This window comes from Mastigoproctus giganteus, chromosome 14 (assembly GCF_048544385.1).
Source record: "Mastigoproctus giganteus isolate SK-2022 chromosome 14, ASM4854438v1, whole genome shotgun sequence".
Classification (NCBI taxonomy): Eukaryota; Metazoa; Arthropoda; class Arachnida; order Uropygi; family Thelyphonidae; genus Mastigoproctus; species Mastigoproctus giganteus.
The window spans coordinates 95373485-95392333 of record NC_143588.1 but is presented as its reverse complement, the minus strand read 5'-3'; the positions used below and the strand labels follow the sequence as shown (position 1 = coordinate 95392333).

The window sequence follows — 18849 nt, the reverse complement described above, 5'->3', positions numbered from 1 at the left end:
AAAGCAAGTAACTGAAGATAAATAAAAAGAATTTTGAAAAGACAGAAAGAAAGAAAGAAAGAGATAAACGCAAGAAAAGAATTGAAATAAAAAAGAGGTACAGAGTCAAGAGCTGGGATGAAATTACCCACTCGGCATTTTTCTTACACGGAGTAGTTAATTTTAGTAGCAAATTAACTTTTTTTTTTTTTTTTCAGTAAAATATCGCTAACCAAAATTTCGAGCTGTTTTTCGTGTAATTTGGTCCTTTCGCTCCACCTACAGTTAACTACTTCTAACCTTGCCTTCTCCGGGGAGGGATGTACTGCACGTAGCGTCGCACTAGTTTCAGACCTCGGGCTGTAACACGAGGACCATAAATTGTGAGAGTAACTTCTTTCTTCCGATCGATCGACTCCAGAAAATAAACGACTTGTTGGGGCGTCTCCGGATAGCCGGGTACATATGCCGGGATATTAGTTTAGCCATTTACAGGCACATTACAGATTCCATATCGGAAATACGTTGTCCACACCAAGAGTTGCTTGGGATAGTGACGTTCTGTCAGATTTAATCACAGATACCCGCAGCCTCAAATAGCCTTCTCCAGTTTTGAACCCTTTCTTGGATACAGCTTCCAGTTGCAACTTTATCGCGTACCAGAAGTGAACGTTATCAAGATAAATTCTTTCGTGTTTCTGTAAATTGCGTTATTCGGCTGAAACCATGCTTCTCAAGTGTGGTATCTACGAAAACGTCCATCAGAAAACAAATCTGATAAGCGGTTCTTAATCTCTCTCTCAACAAATTAAATGCGGCATAAGCAATCTCAGTACAAACACCAGATGGCGTAAGTGTATAGTGAAATAGAAGCACCACAGCTTTTTTTCGGACGCACAGTAGAAGAAAATTGTAGCATTCTTTTTTACGCCGTATAACAAGGAAAAAAGAAAACAAGATGCGAGATTTTTAGAGATTATAGAGACAACAGCGGATACTTGAGCATTATTTATTGATCCAATTTCACTGCTTGAGGTTACGTCAAAGTTTTCCAAGGCTACACATAAAGGATGAGTCACATTTCCGGCATGTTAGGTAATCACCCGAGAGGAAAAATTTTGAACAAGGTAAATTGCTTTTAATAAGGATAACTTCTTCCCCCACCCCTACCCTTCACCACTCAGCCCTATCTCTGCTCGTCTTTGTGGAGAAGCCGGAATTTCCTGATTCAACAGCAAAAGACAATGCAAGAGTATAAAACAGAGCTGCTTCTACTGTAATAAATTTCAAATAACTACATCGCTTAGTTAAAAGTACAAGAGTTACGCAGCCTGCGAACGTAAACAAACCACAAAGACCAGACCAGGATAAAAGACTATTAATTTGTCCAGCCTCCTAAAAGTACCAACGATTTGTACGCGTGCAAAAACTTACGCCGGAAATTTCCTGGAAAGATCTGCAACTATTAAATAGTAGATCAGAAATTTCCAGGCTTTTCCGTTGCCGGTACGATAATCCCATATCGCGCTAGATCATTTTAAATATACTAAACGAGAATTTTGAAAACTTTAAAGACGAGCCTATAGTTTTTAATAAAGTTGATTACAAAGACTGTCTCGCGTTACTCTCTTGTTTCTAGAATTTCTCAAGTTAGGCTTAACTCTGTTGCAGGAAAAGTTCCTCAAAACTACAAGCCTGTAAGCAGTACGTCGCACGTGCACGTATTCGAGAATGGATCGCTCACCATCCTGGACGTCACCGAAGAAGACGAAGGTTATTATCTGTGTCAGGCATCTAATGGGATTGGCTCTGATTTAAGCAAGGTGATTCGATTGTCAGTTCATGGTAAGCCTTTTCTCTATTTGACTGTTCATTTGTTGTGTGCGAGTTGTTCTTTTTTGTTTTAAAGAAAAACCAAATAAAATTGATCGCTGCATGAAAACAGAGTGACCGGTAATCTGTTACATTTCATTCATTACTGTCTTTCTTTCTTTCTTTCTTTCTTTATTTTTTCTTTTTTCGTTTCTTCTAGTGGCGGCTCATTTTAAAACAAAGTTCCAAGCAGAAATAACCAAGAAAGGCGAAAACGCAAAGTTATCTTGTCAGGCATTTGGAGACAGACCTTTGACTTTGACGTGGCTAAAAGATAAGCAAAAATTAGACCCTAAATCGAATTCTAAGTAAGTATATTCAAATTTTAAATGTGGTTTGGCTTTATATCCGAATATACAGCATCATAAATCACTCGTTATATTCTAGTTATACTCCATGGTCTAGGCTTAAGTTCTATCAAAGATTTGTGAGACTTAATGAGGAATTTTCAACCGGAACTGGGTTGTCGGGTCTGAGTCGGAGGTATACGATTTTTCCTTGAATATTACTAGGATGTTGTTGGTGGGGGAATTTTTTAACGCATCGGTCACATTGGTCTCAATACTTCAAGCATATACAGAACGAAAGGTTTTGTGCTTAACTATTTACTAAATATTTGCCGAGATTGCTCGACTAAAGCCGTTGTCTTTATCTCAAATAAAGAACACACGAAGTTGCGCTATCCAAAAAAAAGTTCCAGTTGAATCTCGCACATATTTGAGGTAGAACTAGGGCTTACAATACCGGGATCCGGTCATTTTTTTCCGGTATTGATACAAAAAATACCGGTTTTTCGGTACTAATTTTAAAAAAATAATTGCTTATAATTTAATCGCATAAGATTATAAAATCACCTTTATGTGATTATGACATCGTTATCTCTACTAGCAAATGTTCGATAAATCATCGATAGGACACCATGCAACATTGCAACCTGTCCACAATTCTCGGACAACTTCATGTCTGACCTTATCGTAACTCCGAAGTCCCGTTCCTCCACTACTGACTTTAGTTCAACTCCACCAAGTGTATAAATTATTTTGGGGTTGCTGTTCTCCAGGTGTAAGACCTTGCATTTTGCTGAATTAAAGCATAGCTGCCACTTTTCTGACCATCCCGGAACTCTATCTGGGTTACTCTGAAGAAGCTCTGCTTGGCGGCGATCATTAACTACTCTACTGATCTTTACATCAACTGCAAGTTTAGACCTCACGCTCTCCATCCCTTCATAGATGTCATTTGAGATAATCAAAAACAACAGTGGTCTTATATTAAGCCAATCTGAGGAATAACCATTTATCACAATCCCTCTGCCTGGTGCCCTCAAGCCATCGTGCTATCCATCTAAGGATTTTCCCTATGATTCCAGCCTGCTCCAACTTATAATGTAACCCCTCATGTGGGACTGAGTCAAATGTTTTGCTGAAATCCAAATAAACAATGTCGAAATTATTCCCAAAGTCCAGCTCTTGAGTGACCATGTCAAAATAGCTAACCAGATTAATTAAACATGATTTTCCCTTTACAAAACCATCCTAAAGAATTCCATTTCCATCTAAATGATCCTGAATTCCACTCTTGATCATTGCTTCCATGATTTTCCCTACTACTGAAGTTAGACTGGCCGGTCGGTAATTTCCAGTTACACTCCTAGAATCGCCTTTATGTTCCAATTTACAACAATCCAACGGAATCTTTCCTGTCCAGTGATGCTTTCATAACTAGCCTTAATGGTTCAACGCACTCACTTGCCGTCTCCTTTAAGATTATAGGGTAGTATATGCCATCAACCACAGGAGCCTTACTCGCCTGTAGGCGCGAAAGTTCTCATTAAATAATCATTTGAAATTTCAACATCATTAATTAAATTTTTTTCAACTTCACTTCCATAATATCTCATTGACACGAAGGTGGTTTTTTATGTAAATAGCGATGCAAAGTAACTGTTGAATTCATCTGCAACTTCATCTATACTACCCCACGTCCATTACATAAGGGTCCAATCTGATTTGTCCTTCTGTTCTTTGCAGAATTCCTTAACTGTGCTCTTTGCTCTCTTCTTTAAACCCCACTCTTTGCTCTCTCCCAGACTCAGTAAAGATACTATAGTGAAATTCAACCGTGAAAGACCAACATGGAACAGAACATCAGTGTTCCGCAAATTCTTTCCAAAATAAGAAATTGCCTGTCTCCAATGAGATTTTAAAAGATGAACTATTTTTGCTAAAAAAGTTCAAAGCCTAGAAAATATGGACTGAGATCGTCTACGATTATCTCAGTACCAGAATAGAATCCGAAAGGGAGTTTTCTGCAGCTAATCAAATATGTACCAAAATTAGATCCATTTTAAACGATCATACTATTGATTGCTTATGTTTCTTAAAAGCTCAATTTATTCGGACAGGTTGTTGTTGTTATTTGGTTTTTAGGAGCATTAGCAACTAAGGCTATATTGCTCCGGAGATATGCGGTGGTCATTCCCTGACCTTTCCGCATCCTCCGTATTTGGTGGTCACGGGCTCGAACCCCGGTCTCATCAAGAAGCGTGTGCTACGCACTGCTGCTCCTGGCTACGGAGGCGCCGGACAGGTATGTGGATGCTTAAACATAACTGAACTTTGCAGTAACAATATGTATTTCTTAATTTTTAGAATAACTGTATTTTAATGATTGTTTTTTCAGAATATTTATTATTGCAATAAAACTGTATTTAAAACATGAATTCAAGTAATTACAGTACTTGTTTTTTCCTTACTTTATTGCGCCTAATTATCATCAAAATTTGAGAAAAACGTTTGTTTTTGGAATATCGGTATTAATACCGGTATCCCGGTTTCATAAATTGAATATACCGAAATACCGGTATTAAGATTTTGACCGGTATTGTAAGCCCTAGGTAGAACCATAGACTATCTTCTGATGGGATGAAAATGGTTGACATAAGAGTCGTAAAGATAGCGGGTCCCTCTGCGAACAAAAAACAAAATATTCCTTCCTGTGAAATAGGAAGACGGCTGGTTAAGAAGAAGCTGCAGTTTCTATCAGCTACTGCAAAACTAAGTTTACATCTCAACTTGGTATGAAGGCGATAGGATACCGTCCTGGAACCGGTAGCACACATAACTGGTGTGCATCAGGACGGTGTATAATTGTCCACGCGCAAACACAGATTCAGCCAAGAATCAGTGTACGAAATTAAACGGCTGCCATTAACTCCTGTTGAAAGTAATGACAAATGCGGGGATTGTCATTTCTGTAATAAAGGTCTTATCTAAATTACCTTCGCGGCCCTTTAATACAGAAATAACTACAACATAATGAATCGACACAAAGATCAATAAGAACTGTCCGGAAATGAATTGTCTGCGTTTATAATACAACACATACAATGTTTGTTATCAACAAGATATTGGAGAAATTGAAGTACAGCAAAAATGCATGTACAGAAATACTACTGAGCAGTAAACTACTAATGGTCCACATCCTTTTCTTTCATTTATTAGTATCACCGAAACCAATAATATGGCGGAGTTGTGATATCATTTATAGTATTGTCCACGCTGATATTATTCATGCTCACTGAAAATTACTTTGAAATCCTGTCATTTCCTGTAATATGTACAGCACAAACCTCCATGGTCATGGATACTTTATTGGGACCATGGAGGTTTGGACTATATGCAACAGTCTATGCAAAAATATGTAAATCGAAGACGTCATATGGTATGTGACGTGTGCAGGAAGACACTATAAAGCCAAGTGATCTGACTAGTGCCAAAGTAAGTTCACCGGAAGCGAAGAAGGGGCGGAATCTATCAGACTTCGAAAGAGGTATGATTGTCGATAAGCACTTAACAGGTGTAATCATCAACTTAATATTCGCCAAAACCGGAACAATTAACCTGCATTTAACGCTCAGACCTCACAAGGCATCTGTACCCACAAAGAATGCACTACAGTAGTAGGGGCCTTTACGAAAGTCACTGATCTCAGACACCAGTCGGAAAATATGGCTTCACTCCTGCCAGAAACGCAAAGAATGCGCCGAGGAGGACTGGAGGCAAGTCATAGGCTCTAATGTCTCCTGCCTTTCAGCACGGATGGAAGAATGAATATATAAAGGAAACTACATGAAGTACTGGAACCATTCTATTGGGTACCAACAGTACAGGCAGTCGAAGGAGATGTAATGTTGTGGGGCTTGTTTTCGTGTTGTGTGTGGGGGGGGGGGGATATTATTATTCTTCTTCTTGTTGTTGAGTTTTGTTTGTTTTGACTTCCACCCTACTGAAGTCACCCTACTGAAGCCCACTCCACAAAACGCAAATCTGACTGCAATTCACAGAAAAGTCTAGATTGTAGGGTATGTAAAGCGGATGTTAGCAGAACATTAAAGACACACAATTATTTACAAAACATTTACACACCTTTAATGAACATTATATACAATATTTACATAAAAAAACAAACTACATATATGCATATCAATTTCTATATACAGGGTGTCTCAAAAATACACGGCATAACTTCAGGAATGAGTTCCTCATATGTAGACAATAAAAATATTTTATATCAACATAGTTCCGGAAATGCTTGGTTTCCGAGTTTTGAAGGTCTGTCTATGACACTTAACTATTCACATCACCTTAATAGTAATTGCTCAAAATGTCCACCTTCTGCCTGAATATAGGCCTGACATCGACGTCTCGTGGACTCGCGAAGATGATGCCAAATTCCTGGCATGTTTCGTATTGGCTCACAACCTGCCCCAATTCGATTGCGGAGAGTTTCCTCATCAGCTACCCGGAGTGGAATACACCAATGACTTTAAATGGTCCCACAAGAAGTAATCTAGTGGGTTTAAATCAGATGAGCGTGGAGGCCAGGCAGTTGGTCCACCTCTACCTATCCACCGACCAGGAAACCTTCGATTCAGGTAATTGCGGGCTAGGTGGCTGAAATGTGCGGGAGCGCCACCGTGCATATCACCTGCTGGAGATAAGACATTCCAGTTAATAACTCGAGAACCAAGCATTTCCGGAACTATGTTGATATAAAATACTGTATTTTTATTGTCTACATATGAGGAACTCATTCCTGAAGTTATGCAGTGTATTTTTGAGACTCCCTGTGTATATATATATATATATAAACCATACTACAGTACACTACACTATCTCTCTCTCGTCAACTATTCTCAATTTAAAAATTATTAACATCAGTTTGTATCAGTTGTATCTTACTTAATACGAATCCTCGATAATTACTCACTCATTCTCTTACATTACTGAGTTTTATCACTTACATCAGTAAAACTCATTTCAACCCTTAATATTTGTTTCTAGCCTAAACACATGAAAGGTATATAACTGGTATTCTCTTACCTCAATAATATTCACTATAGATCACCCATTCTACCTTAATTACTTTCTAGTTATCATCTTAGTCATTCCCTGTACCACTCTTACGTTATTTCATAATCATTTACATTCATAACAAATTATCTCAACCTTAGTAACTAACTTGCCTAATACAACAGGAATGTTCCTTTTTTTAAAAGGTCTATCACTCAATTCCTTACAGAGGCTTTGTTCCATTTCTTGGGCACACTGCCTTCCGATGCCGGACAAGGCTTTCTTTCTCTTCTCGGCGCACATATCTGCACAACTGGCCATTTCCAATGGGCTGGACCCTAGACACAAGTGTACTCTCTTATACTACAAAACTTTGGAGTTACACCTTGCGATTTCGTTGCTAGGGACGCCGATTACCCTATCACTGCCCTCCGATGCCGGACCAGGCTTCCTTTCTCTTCTTGTCTGCTTTAACCTTAACCACCGCCTTCACGGCCTATCACTGCTTTCCGATGCCAGACAAGGCTTTCTTTCTCTCACGTTTTTTTCCCTTTTTCTTCTTCATTTTGCTACCACGAGATGTGAACTCTGACCACCAAAAAATATCTCTACTTCCACTTCAACCCGCAAACTCACGACCTTTCTCCCCTTAGACCACAGAGAAGTCAGATACGGAGTGGATACTTGCTCAATTACTCCCCCCGAACTTTTCTTTTTCCCTCAAGTTTGGAACGCCTCCCCCAAGGACTCGCAACCAATCCCCATACTCTGTTTAATTTTCCTGTTAATATACCTGTCAAGCGGTGGATTCGTCCACTAGCAAGAGGGGTGACAGCGTCGCGTTACCCAAGAACCAGGTATCCCATGAATTCTGCCCTTTCAGTATAACTTGCATTCTTTATGATGCACAGTCCCATTGGATACTTCAAAAATACTTTTATGATTTTCGGCAACTGTGCTTGAGAATGACTGAGAATCATTAATAGCACAATAGTGTCCAGTCTTTTATTTTATTGTTCAAAATTATCCACACTAGCTCCATAACAGCTTCACATTACGTTAACGACTTACACGCGTCTTATAACAGAACAACACGCATAAGGGGCAAAATTATCAATTAAATAAATAAATATAATCTTCATTATGGAAAGAGAAACCACATAAATCCCTTCACGGAATCGGAATGCCAGAGATTTACAATTTCAGTGAGGCACTTTAAGTACCACATAACAATTAATAGGAGAATACGTTAATATAATATGGACGACAAATATACAATATTAATGGGACTAATTGCAGACATAATGTATGGACAGAGACAGCTCTTACTTTGATTATGATGGAGGGGTCTCTACGGCAAGGAGAATGCTTTTGTCTGTACGTACTTTTATTCTTTCACCAACTTGTGCAGGTCTGTTTTGCTGAGCGTGTCGAGAATTTAGTTGGGAAGGAATCTATCCACCAGGGCAAGCTTGTTAATATGACTGACTAGCATCCGAGTGGATCTGAGACGAGGTTGTTGTTGTTGTTCTTATTGGGTTTTTTAGGAGCATCAGCGACTAAGGCCATGTTGCTCCATGTGTATTGGCTGTAAATTGCGTGTGTTCTGAGGTCGATTTTTCGGGAGAAAAAAACATGCTACCCTTTCCTGAGACCGACTAACTCAGCCACGTTGTGAAAAAGAACCATAAAAATTCCTCCCATCATCGACGGGATTCGAACTGTTCTTTCTACCTGGTGTGGGGAGGACGGCGATCCTACCAACTGTGCTGCCCTCTTGGGTAGCACAGTCGGCGATCCTACCAACTGTGCTACCCAAGAGGGCACGAGGTCGTGGGTTCCTCTTGGAGCACGAGTTCCAGATGGTAGGTTGGGAGATCAACCCTATTAGCTTAATATGTATAACAAATGTCTATTGGAAGGCACATTTCCTGTTTTCTGGAAATGTGCTCTTCTGAAATTGTTGCCAAAACAAGGTAAAGAAAAAACAAGCCCCAGGAGCTTTCGACCAATATCGCTGTTACCTAACCTAGGCAAGTTGTTTGAGAGATTGATTTTCCAGCGATTAAGTGAATTCATGAATTTACACCACATTGAGTTGCCATTTCAGTATGGTTTTAGAAAATCCAAATCTACTGAGGACGCGATTAATGATTTAGTGCTTTACGTTAAAATGCAGACAGTAAATATGTTCTTGCTCTGTTCATTGACTTTGCAGGAGCTTTTGATTCAGTCTGGCACGAGAGTATTCTTTACTCGTTAAGACAGCTCCATTGTCCAGGGAAAATATACCGGGTTGTAACAAGCTATTTAACTTCAAGGCAGATAATTGTAAGGGCACAGCATTTAACTTATAGGAAATTAGTGTCTAGGGGATGCCCACAAGGATCTGTGTTGGGTCCCCTATTTTGGAATTTGGTTCTGAACCAATGGCTTAAATTGAGACAAACAGTTTGCCATAAAATAGCATTTGCGGATGATCTGCTTATCTGTGTGCCTGGTAACTCAAGGGATATTGAAGAGAAGGCCGCAATGGTTCTTCAGAGTCTAACATCATGGGCTACTGTAAATAAATTAACAGTTTCAGAAGAAAAAACAGTCATGATGTTAGTTAAAGGTCACCTTGATATCAATCGACCACCAAAAGTTTTGTTAAATTGTAAGCAAATTAAATTTGTTACCCAAACTAAGTATCTAGGTGTTTTATTAGATGCTAGGTTAACTTTAGTACCACATCTGAATTATTTGATGAACAAAATTAAGCGTTTTAGCGCAGCAGTAATACGGATTTCTAGATCAGAGTGGAGGTTACGTAGATCAGTTTTAAATCTTTATTATACGGCAGTTTTTCTGCCAATAGTGACTTATGTATCATCAGTGTTGGTAACTTGTGTGAATAAGGTTAAGTTTAAAGCCAAGTTAAATTCTGTGCAAAGAACAATGCTGTTGGTAATTCAGAGGGTTTGCAGAACTGTGTCAACAAATGCCCTACAAGTATTAGCGGGCCACATGCCGTTAGATCTTTTTATAATATATAGAGCTTTCTGTTACCATATTAGGAAGCGTAATAATTTCACGTGTTTAAACATTGTGTGTGACCTTAACACTGATGTTAAGGTTGAAAAGAAAAGAATATATGCGAAGCTAATGGAAATCTGGCAAGCCAGATGGACGGATAGTATTACTGGTGCGGTCACCAGACATTTTATTCCAAATGTTTCTTTTTCATGTTTTAAACTGAACAAGTGGTTTTTTCCTAGTATGGAGACTTCTTTTTTGTTAACAGGGCATGGTTCTTTGAATAGTAAATTATATTATTTTGGATTAAAGTCAAACCCTTACTGTGTATGTGGTGTTGAAAAAACTCGGTGCCATGTATTGTATGATTGTTTGTTGTATGAGAATTACAGAGCTCAATTAAAGAATGTAATTAGTGATTTGAAATATGGAAATGAAAATAACTACTTGTCAGATTATAATAAGTTTGTTGCTTTTCAAAGGTTTGCTATTTCTGTATTTCTAAAAAGAAGACAGTTATCAGCCTGGATATTTGTAAGTAAACTAATAGATGTTTACTGTATAGGATTTTTTTTATTTATTATTATTTATTTATTTTTTCCCTCTCTCCCGCCATCCTATTATCCTGTTTTTTTTTTAATTAATTTATTTATTTAGTTTATTATTACTTTTTTTTTTTTCGTTTGCTGGCACTGTGGAAATTAACATAGTGCGGGATAAATTGCCAGGGTGAGATTTGGGTGGGGGGGGGGTAGAGGGTTTTTTTTTTTTTTGCTCTCAGGCTTGGGCGGCTTGGGGGTGGGATTGCTGGCGCCCTCTGGTCTAGCACTTCCAGCAGAGGGTGCGGGAATTTTGTGCGGTCAGCACAGACAGTACAGTTCGCCTTTTGAAGTTGCTTTCTCCACGTACATAAGGACGAGCATCAGGTAGCAGTTATCCTAGGTGATGACTGCTCTCTGGTGGCTAGGTATCCTGTATAAGGATAATAAAATCAAGTATATTAGGTGGATTTGGACAAATCTCTAGGGGCCACCAAAGACAATAATAATAATAATAAATAAATAATAACCCTATTAGCAGTACGGCTGTGTGTCTTTGTACCTCCGGTTAATCAGTTAAATTAACAGAATTATGCTTATATTTATATGACGATTTTGATGTTGGTGTATTCCTAAATTGACGCTGAACAAGAGGATACCCATTGTGTGGCGACTTAGACATCCAGGTATTTATTATTTATAGTTTTCTCATACTGCAAAATTTGCTGTTTTGCTACTCACTGCTGACCAGAGCTATCTACCGCTTCCGACTACAGATCAAGGTCAGGAAAATGCGCTATGGGTTTGTACTTGCGGTCAGGTGACCACGGAGACACACGTCATTTGCTGCCTCCTAACCATTATCTACGCCTCCTACAAGCGATCTGTCTCCAAATTCGGACTGGCGACAAATTCTCATTGCTCCTGTGGGGAAGAGGAATCCTGGAACCACATCCTATTGTCCTGCCCTAACTAAGAAGAACAACGGACAACACTTAAAAATAAGGTCCAGAACATCTCAGAAGGCAATCTTAAAGCCTTAATTGAAAATGTGACTAACTTTCAAGCCCTTCAAATCTTCACCAAAGACGTCTTCAGCAGAAGAATGCAGATGCTTCACCACACTGGATAATTCAACAAGCTTTTGCTGAGCTGTTCCCTGTGTCACCTACCAGTCATCCTGGACTTGAATTCTTTTGATCTCTGAGGTTGTTCAGAGATGTCAACCACTGGTGTTTTTTATTATTATTATTATTATTATTTATTTATTTATTATTATTATTGTATTGTATGATTATTATTATTTATTTATTTATTTATTAATTATTTTATTTTTATTTTTTTATTATATATTTTTTTCTTTCTGCTGGTACTCAAGACTGGGCATCTTGAGTACGGGATTGCTGGCATCCACTGGTATTGCACTACCTCCAGTGGATACGGGATTTTAGCGCACTACTGAGGAGCAGATAGTAGATTATGCCCGGCTCCACGTGCCTTGGGACGGGCATCAGGCAGCAGTTGCTCAGGTATTGGCTGCTCATATTTCAGGCCCTTTATACAGATTCTGTAGTCAAGACAGAGACAATTTGCGGAGATGGACCCAGGTCCTGGAGCCGCTACAAACAGGCCATACACACATATAAATGTCATTGAGTGTGCATACATGCATTTCTTTTACTTTTGAGTCTTGAGAGTTTTGTTGCGTTTTACAATTTTGTAAGAGAAGCTCCATTTTCTGCTGGAGTTTCTTACACAGGTTCGAATGATTGTAAATAGAGTGTTTATGTATTTTTGTATTTAAAATACAAAAATACATACAGCCGTAAATTTTGTATTAAAAATACAAATAATACACACAGCCATAAATAAAAAAAAACCTATTAGCATTTTGATTAATGCTAAAGCTATATACATGAAAGTCCTGTACCACAATTATTGTTGAATTTGTTACGCAAGTATCAACTTACCTGTATGTTAAAGATGAACGTTCCTTATACTGGCTAAAAAGAAGGAGAATCAATAGGTAATTGCAACAGGAAATTACATTACAAAATTTCTAGAAATTGTGCATAGCTTCCATGAAATGGGTGACTTTGAGCAACCCTCTAATGATATAATATGCAAGCATTAGTATTACTATTAAAATGACATAATGATGCAAGGAAGCAAACTTATTCTTAATCTACAGAAAAATAAAATAAAACCAAAAAATCATATCATTACTATCCAATTCTTTCTTGAATTCTACTAAACTCGGGCCACCCTTGCAAACAACTTATTCCAATATTCCACAATGAAGGCAAGGGTGGCCCTTTGAATATTATCTCCAGACTTGGAGACAATATTCAAAGTGGTGCCTCACCATAGTGTTATAGGGGAAGATAATAAGGCGCTCTCTCTCCTTGCAAAATTCCGATAAATCATAGATAGAACCCACGTGCTTTTTTTGTCGCCTGCATACAGCGCATATTTAACAACTTCATGCCTTTTTATTAATCCTCCAAGTCTATCTTATCCAGTAATCCTTTAATTCCTCTCTCTCTCTCTCTCTCTCTCTCTCTCTAACTAATCCTGGATTTTTGTTTCCCAGTGCGTTTGGTAGCATTAAACTTTAGCTACCATTTTTCAGCCCACACTCACAATAGATCCAAATCTGTTTGAAGAAGAATACAGTATAATGTTGATATTAATACTAATGCTAATAGTACACAGGATGACCCAAAAAGAACATGTCAAAGAGGGTGGGGGGGTAACGGAAAATCTGTTTTGTAGAACTTATACCAGTCTTGCGCTCTGAAGAGGATGTCTTTTAAAAGCGTTCCAAAGTTTCAAGCTAAGTTTGGAAGTCTTAAGGAACTTTTATGGGCATTTTTATTCTGTGACTAAGTTAGTCGATCTTAGACGTCGATAGCAAGGTCCCCCCTCCCCGAAAACTCGAGTTTTTCGTCCAGCAAAACAAAAAAAGAGAAAACCCGCAACTTATGGACATAATACACATGGGCAGATGAGCTCTCAGATGGCTCTAATATGACAGTTTTTGTCCTTAAGCAGGTTGGAAGTTTCTTGACATTGAAGTATTAAAACGCTTCAGCAAGTATAGGTATGAATTATAAGTTCCCATAAAGAAAAGTCTACAGACAAAGCATGGCAGACATTTTCTTATGGGAAAAATCCCTCTCATGTGAACGTTTGAAGGGCCTTCCGGCTGATTTACGTTTCAGTATTTGAGCAGAAAATACTGTCAAAGTTTTATTCACAAATTTCACGATTTTTTTTTTTGCCCTCTCTTCAATACTTCAGTTGTCATTGTATCCAACAGGATCAGCTTTTAAGAAACATCACTTTTTTTTCTCTGATCAGGGTGTTCTTAAACGTTTTTCTGTTCTTTGAACGAGAAATATTCATAAAAACGAACAGAATCTTTACATGCCTTCAAAAAGTATATATTTTTTAATTTTGTTATCTCAAAAAGAAATTTATTCAAAGTAACTAATAAATACTTCGCTCGTTAATTAACCGTTATCCAAACTTTAGCGTACTGTATTACTACGAGTTGCTCTGACAGGATGAACGGTTATAATTGTGCTGCTCACAACTGAAAAACACAGTAAATTAAGTAAATTGAATTAGAATGTTGGCAACGTTTCTGCACTCACTGTGGAATCCTGTCATCAGGGAAGGGGAAGAATTAAACATAGACGTGGTGGGCTCTGTTTCATGCTGTAATGTATAGTACTATCTCTGTAATGAAATTATCATTATAAATTACGGGAAAAATATGTAATGGAGATCTTTTAAGCGAACTTTGGTTAAATATTTCTGAATTAAAGTTGTTGTAGTAGGGGGTTAGCAGCCTTAGCGACTAAAGCCATACTACTCCGTGTATATTATACAGGGTGATTCACTACGAGTGCGACAAACTTGCAGGAGGTGTAGGGGGCACAAAGACGAATCGGAATCACATAGCATTGCAGGGTCCGAAATGCCTTCGTCATGCGGTAGAGGACGTTGAACGGGAGGTTGCGTGAACAGCGATCCCGCTGGAAGTCAGCATTTGCGAACCGGTTCCCGAGGCAGTAGGCTGGACGAGTATTCAAACGTTGAACTGGCCGACATGCACCTCGCGTATGGAGCTGCGTACTGTAACGGGCGCGCCGCTCTGCGCTTGTACCAGGAACGTTTCCAGCACAGGCGTGCTCCTCATCATACGATTTTCGCACGTCTGCACAGAAGGTTACGTGAGACTGGTTATTTCACGAGAGGTACCATGAATCGAGAGCGAACGACGAGGACGCCAGACAATGAGGAGAATGTCCTACGTCTTGCAGAAGGCAATCCGAGTACGGGTACTCGAGCGATAGGCCAACGATTGGGTATTTCCCAATCCACTGTATGGAGGATACTGTCAACAAACCAAATGAGTTCATACCATCTACAACGCGTCCAATCATTGGGGCCTGCGGATTATCCACTCCGGAGGACTTTTGCTACTTGGTTTCTTCAACAGAAACGGTTCGCAAATGCTGACTTCCGGCGGGATCGCTGTTCACGCGACCCGCTGGAAGAGGACGTCATGCGGTAGAGGTCGTTGAACGTCCTCTACCGCATGACGAAGGCATTTCAGACCCTGCAATGCTATGTGATTCCGATTCGTCTTTGTGCCCCCTACACCTCCTGCAAGTTTGTCGCACCGGTAGTGAATCACCCTGTATGTAAATTGCATGTGTTCTCAGGTAGATTTTCTGTTTGCTGAATGAAAAACCCGAGTTTCCGGGAGAAAAACCATGTTACCCTCGGCTGAGACCGACTAACTCAGCCACGTTGTTAAAAAGGCCCATAAAAATTCCTCACGTTATTGACGGTACTCGAACTGAGGTCTTTTCCACCCACTGTGGGGAGGACGGCAATCCTACTGAAGCGCATTTGAAATTATGATCAAACGAATTATTATGTCAAAGGAACACTGATTGGTTTAGTAGCATTTGGTTTGGGGGAGTTACATAATGTAGCGTGTAACGATGCATCTTGTGACGCTCATGTAGAAGTACACTTTCTAATCATGTAACAATATTCTGTCGTAATGAATTGTTCTACAGTACGCTTGAAAATATTAGCTCGTTTACACTAACGAATTTTCCATAAATGTGTCTGGAAATCGGAGCTTAATTGCCATCGAAGCCTTGTGCAGTGCTGTAAATATGGCACCGGTCGAACCTCCTCTGCCCGGCCCCCGATTTTATTGCAATGCGCTACTATCTGAACGAGGAAAATACCACGCCCATCTATTGCTATTATGTACAGGCTTCTCCGGTCTGCACCCATCTGCACGCTACCTGAACAACTCGATAACTAATTAATTTCGCTAATTAGTTTTCCCCTTTACTTGATGCCCGCCGACGCCTTGGTTTGCAAGCCGGATTTTCCGAGTTCACATTACTGTCGGCACTTTGAAACGACGACCCGAATATATATCCGGGAATTCATGGGGACAGTAATATCTCCTGCACACCCGATTAGTCGACCATCTGAGCAGCGCGCGGTAAGCTGATTTGGATAGCGAAGGATAAATTAGTTCGTAGAAACTTGAGGACGGACCTAAACTAGTGCTTACTTCCTGCAACTAAATTAGGCTCCTGGTAGAGCAAAATCTCCCTTCTAACATGCATATGTACAGTACTGGCCGATGTATTAGGACAGTCGTTTAGGGAAAAACAAGGAAACGGTGCGGTTATATTAATTAAGATGGGTTAATCTACTCTGCGGCTGGGTAAGAAAGTAACGTGTTCTAATAAAATGAAATTAGAAAAATATGTTTTGTTGCGCACCAAAATTATATCTTATAAAAATAACAGCAAACAGCAAATTACCAAAAGAAATCACGCATCTAAAGATACAATACTGCTGACAACTCATAGCCTTAGATGATTTGGTGCTTAACAAACACCTAACAGTGTAACGATTTGTACATACCATATTGGTTTTATTACCCAATATTATCATTTAATAATTATGATAACGTAAACCTTATTAATTCTCTTCTTTTATAATTCATATCCTTGTAGCATATACTATTCATCTGGCATGATGTTTGCGACTTCAAAAGAATTAAATTTTAATAAAATAAAAAATCGAAAGTTCGCTACTTATAGGAGAACTGAAACCATTTAAAGAGACTTTTTTCCCCATAGACTTGGAAAAGCAACTACAGTTATGGGACACCTGTATCAGTATGGCGAATGTTCTTCGGTCAGTTTCTGTTTGCTGGACGGCCGAATTTTCGGGAGGAATGAGAATGCAACCCCAAAACCGATTAAGTTGGCCACGTTGTGAATAAAAGGCGATAAAACTTCCTCCTGCTGAGATAGGATTCGAAGCCAGGACTTCTCCTCACGGTATAGGAGGACGACAATCGTAGAATAGCAAACTACTAAACTATTATATTAGGCCATCCGAATATTTAAATTAACACACCGATGAGCCAAAACATTACGACCAGCGAGTCTTTATGCAAATCGAAGCAACTGTAGGTGAACTACGGAGCGTGCGCGGGTCTCAGACACGGTATAAAAAAACACCTGATACTGAGCTCCGTTAATAAGTGTTACTCTTGTTCTTCAGATGGGAAAGGCAACGGACTTCAGCGAGTTTGACAAAGGCCAAATTGTAATGGCCAAACGACTGGTCAGAGCATATCCGAAACGGCACGGCTGGTGGGATGCTCACGGTCAGCGGTGGTTAGTACCTACCGAAAGTGGTGCAAGGAGGGGAAACCCACGAACCGCCGGCGAGGTGTTGGACGACCACGGCTCATCGATGCTCGAGGTGGGCGAAGGCTCTCCCGGATGGTACGTAGCAACAGAAGGGCGACTGTGGCGCAGCTCGCCGGTAATTGGAATGCTGGTGACGGGAGTAATGTGTCACAACACACAGTACATCGAACCCCGCTGAAAATGGGGCTGCATAGCCACAGGCCGCTCCGAGTGCCCATGCTAACGACGGTTCACCGGCGACAGCGCCTACAATGGGCACGCGAGCATTGAAACTGAACCTTGAGTGATTGGAAGAAAGTCGTCTGGTCCGAGGAATCACATTTTCTGTTGCACCATGTGGACGACCGGGTACATGTGCGCCCTTTACCTGGAGAAGTGATGGCGCTTGGATGCATCGTGAGACGAAAACAAGCCGGTGCCATGCTTTGGGCGATGTTCTGCTGGGATACCCTGGGTCCAGCCATCCATGTGCGGGGCACCTGACGTCTACCACCTATCTAAACATCATTGCTGACCAGGTACATCCTTTCATAGCAATGGTATTACAGGAGTTAAAGGATCTTACCGGAGTTAAAAGATCTGCTAGTTACGTGTTGGTGCCAGATACCACAAGACACATTTAGAAATTTTGTAGCATCCATGCCTCGCCGGATACGAGCTGTTTTGGCTGCATGTTTTATTATTTTTATTTTATTTATTTATTTTATTTATTATTATTTTTTTTAATCTGTTACTTTATTTTTATTATTTTTATTTTATTTATTTATTTTTTTTTTTTTTTTGGTCTCCGTCAGGAAGCTTAGGCAACCCTGGCAGAGGCCAGCCAGAGTATAATGGGCAGCCTGGCTTACCTCCCAGTGGTGGTGGCGGGCAACGTGGGGTTCCCTTAGGGGCCTTGCGGCTAAGCAGCCAGAGACAGAACAACAGACCACAGCACAACTCTGTCACAAACCAGACACCACACTTTGTCTGGCTTTTACAGAGATTCTGTAAATTCTTCACAAAGTACCATGGTGCAGATGTGGGAAACCACCGGTGGCGCCTTCCACAAAACACTATGCACGTGGGGACCAACATCGTATTAGGTAGGTGGTCATAATATTTTGGCTCGTCGGCGTATGCCGTGCTGTATATCCTGTGTCTGTTAATTGCGTGTGTTCTATGGTTGATTTATCTGATTTGCTGGACGAAAAACCACAGTTTCTTGGGGGAAAACCTTACTATCTACGCCTGAGACCGACTACTCAGCCACGGAGGTAGAACAGCAAAGAGGACCAACACACTTTCACTATTCTACGTGTGGGGGATCAGATC

At 39.9% G+C, this 18849-nt stretch overlaps 1 protein-coding gene across 1 annotated transcript in view; it reads left to right on the top strand.

The window, feature by feature from the left end:
* Positions 1-18849, top strand: part of LOC150075401 (cell adhesion molecule Dscam1-like) — a 316461-nt gene that overhangs the window by 223172 nt on the left and 74440 nt on the right. The window contains exons 11-12 of the mRNA XM_090389299.1: positions 1651-1824; positions 2012-2159. Coding sequence (XP_090245425.1) covers positions 1651-1824; positions 2012-2159 — 322 coding nt within the window. The remainder of the gene's footprint in view (positions 1-1650; positions 1825-2011; positions 2160-18849) is intronic.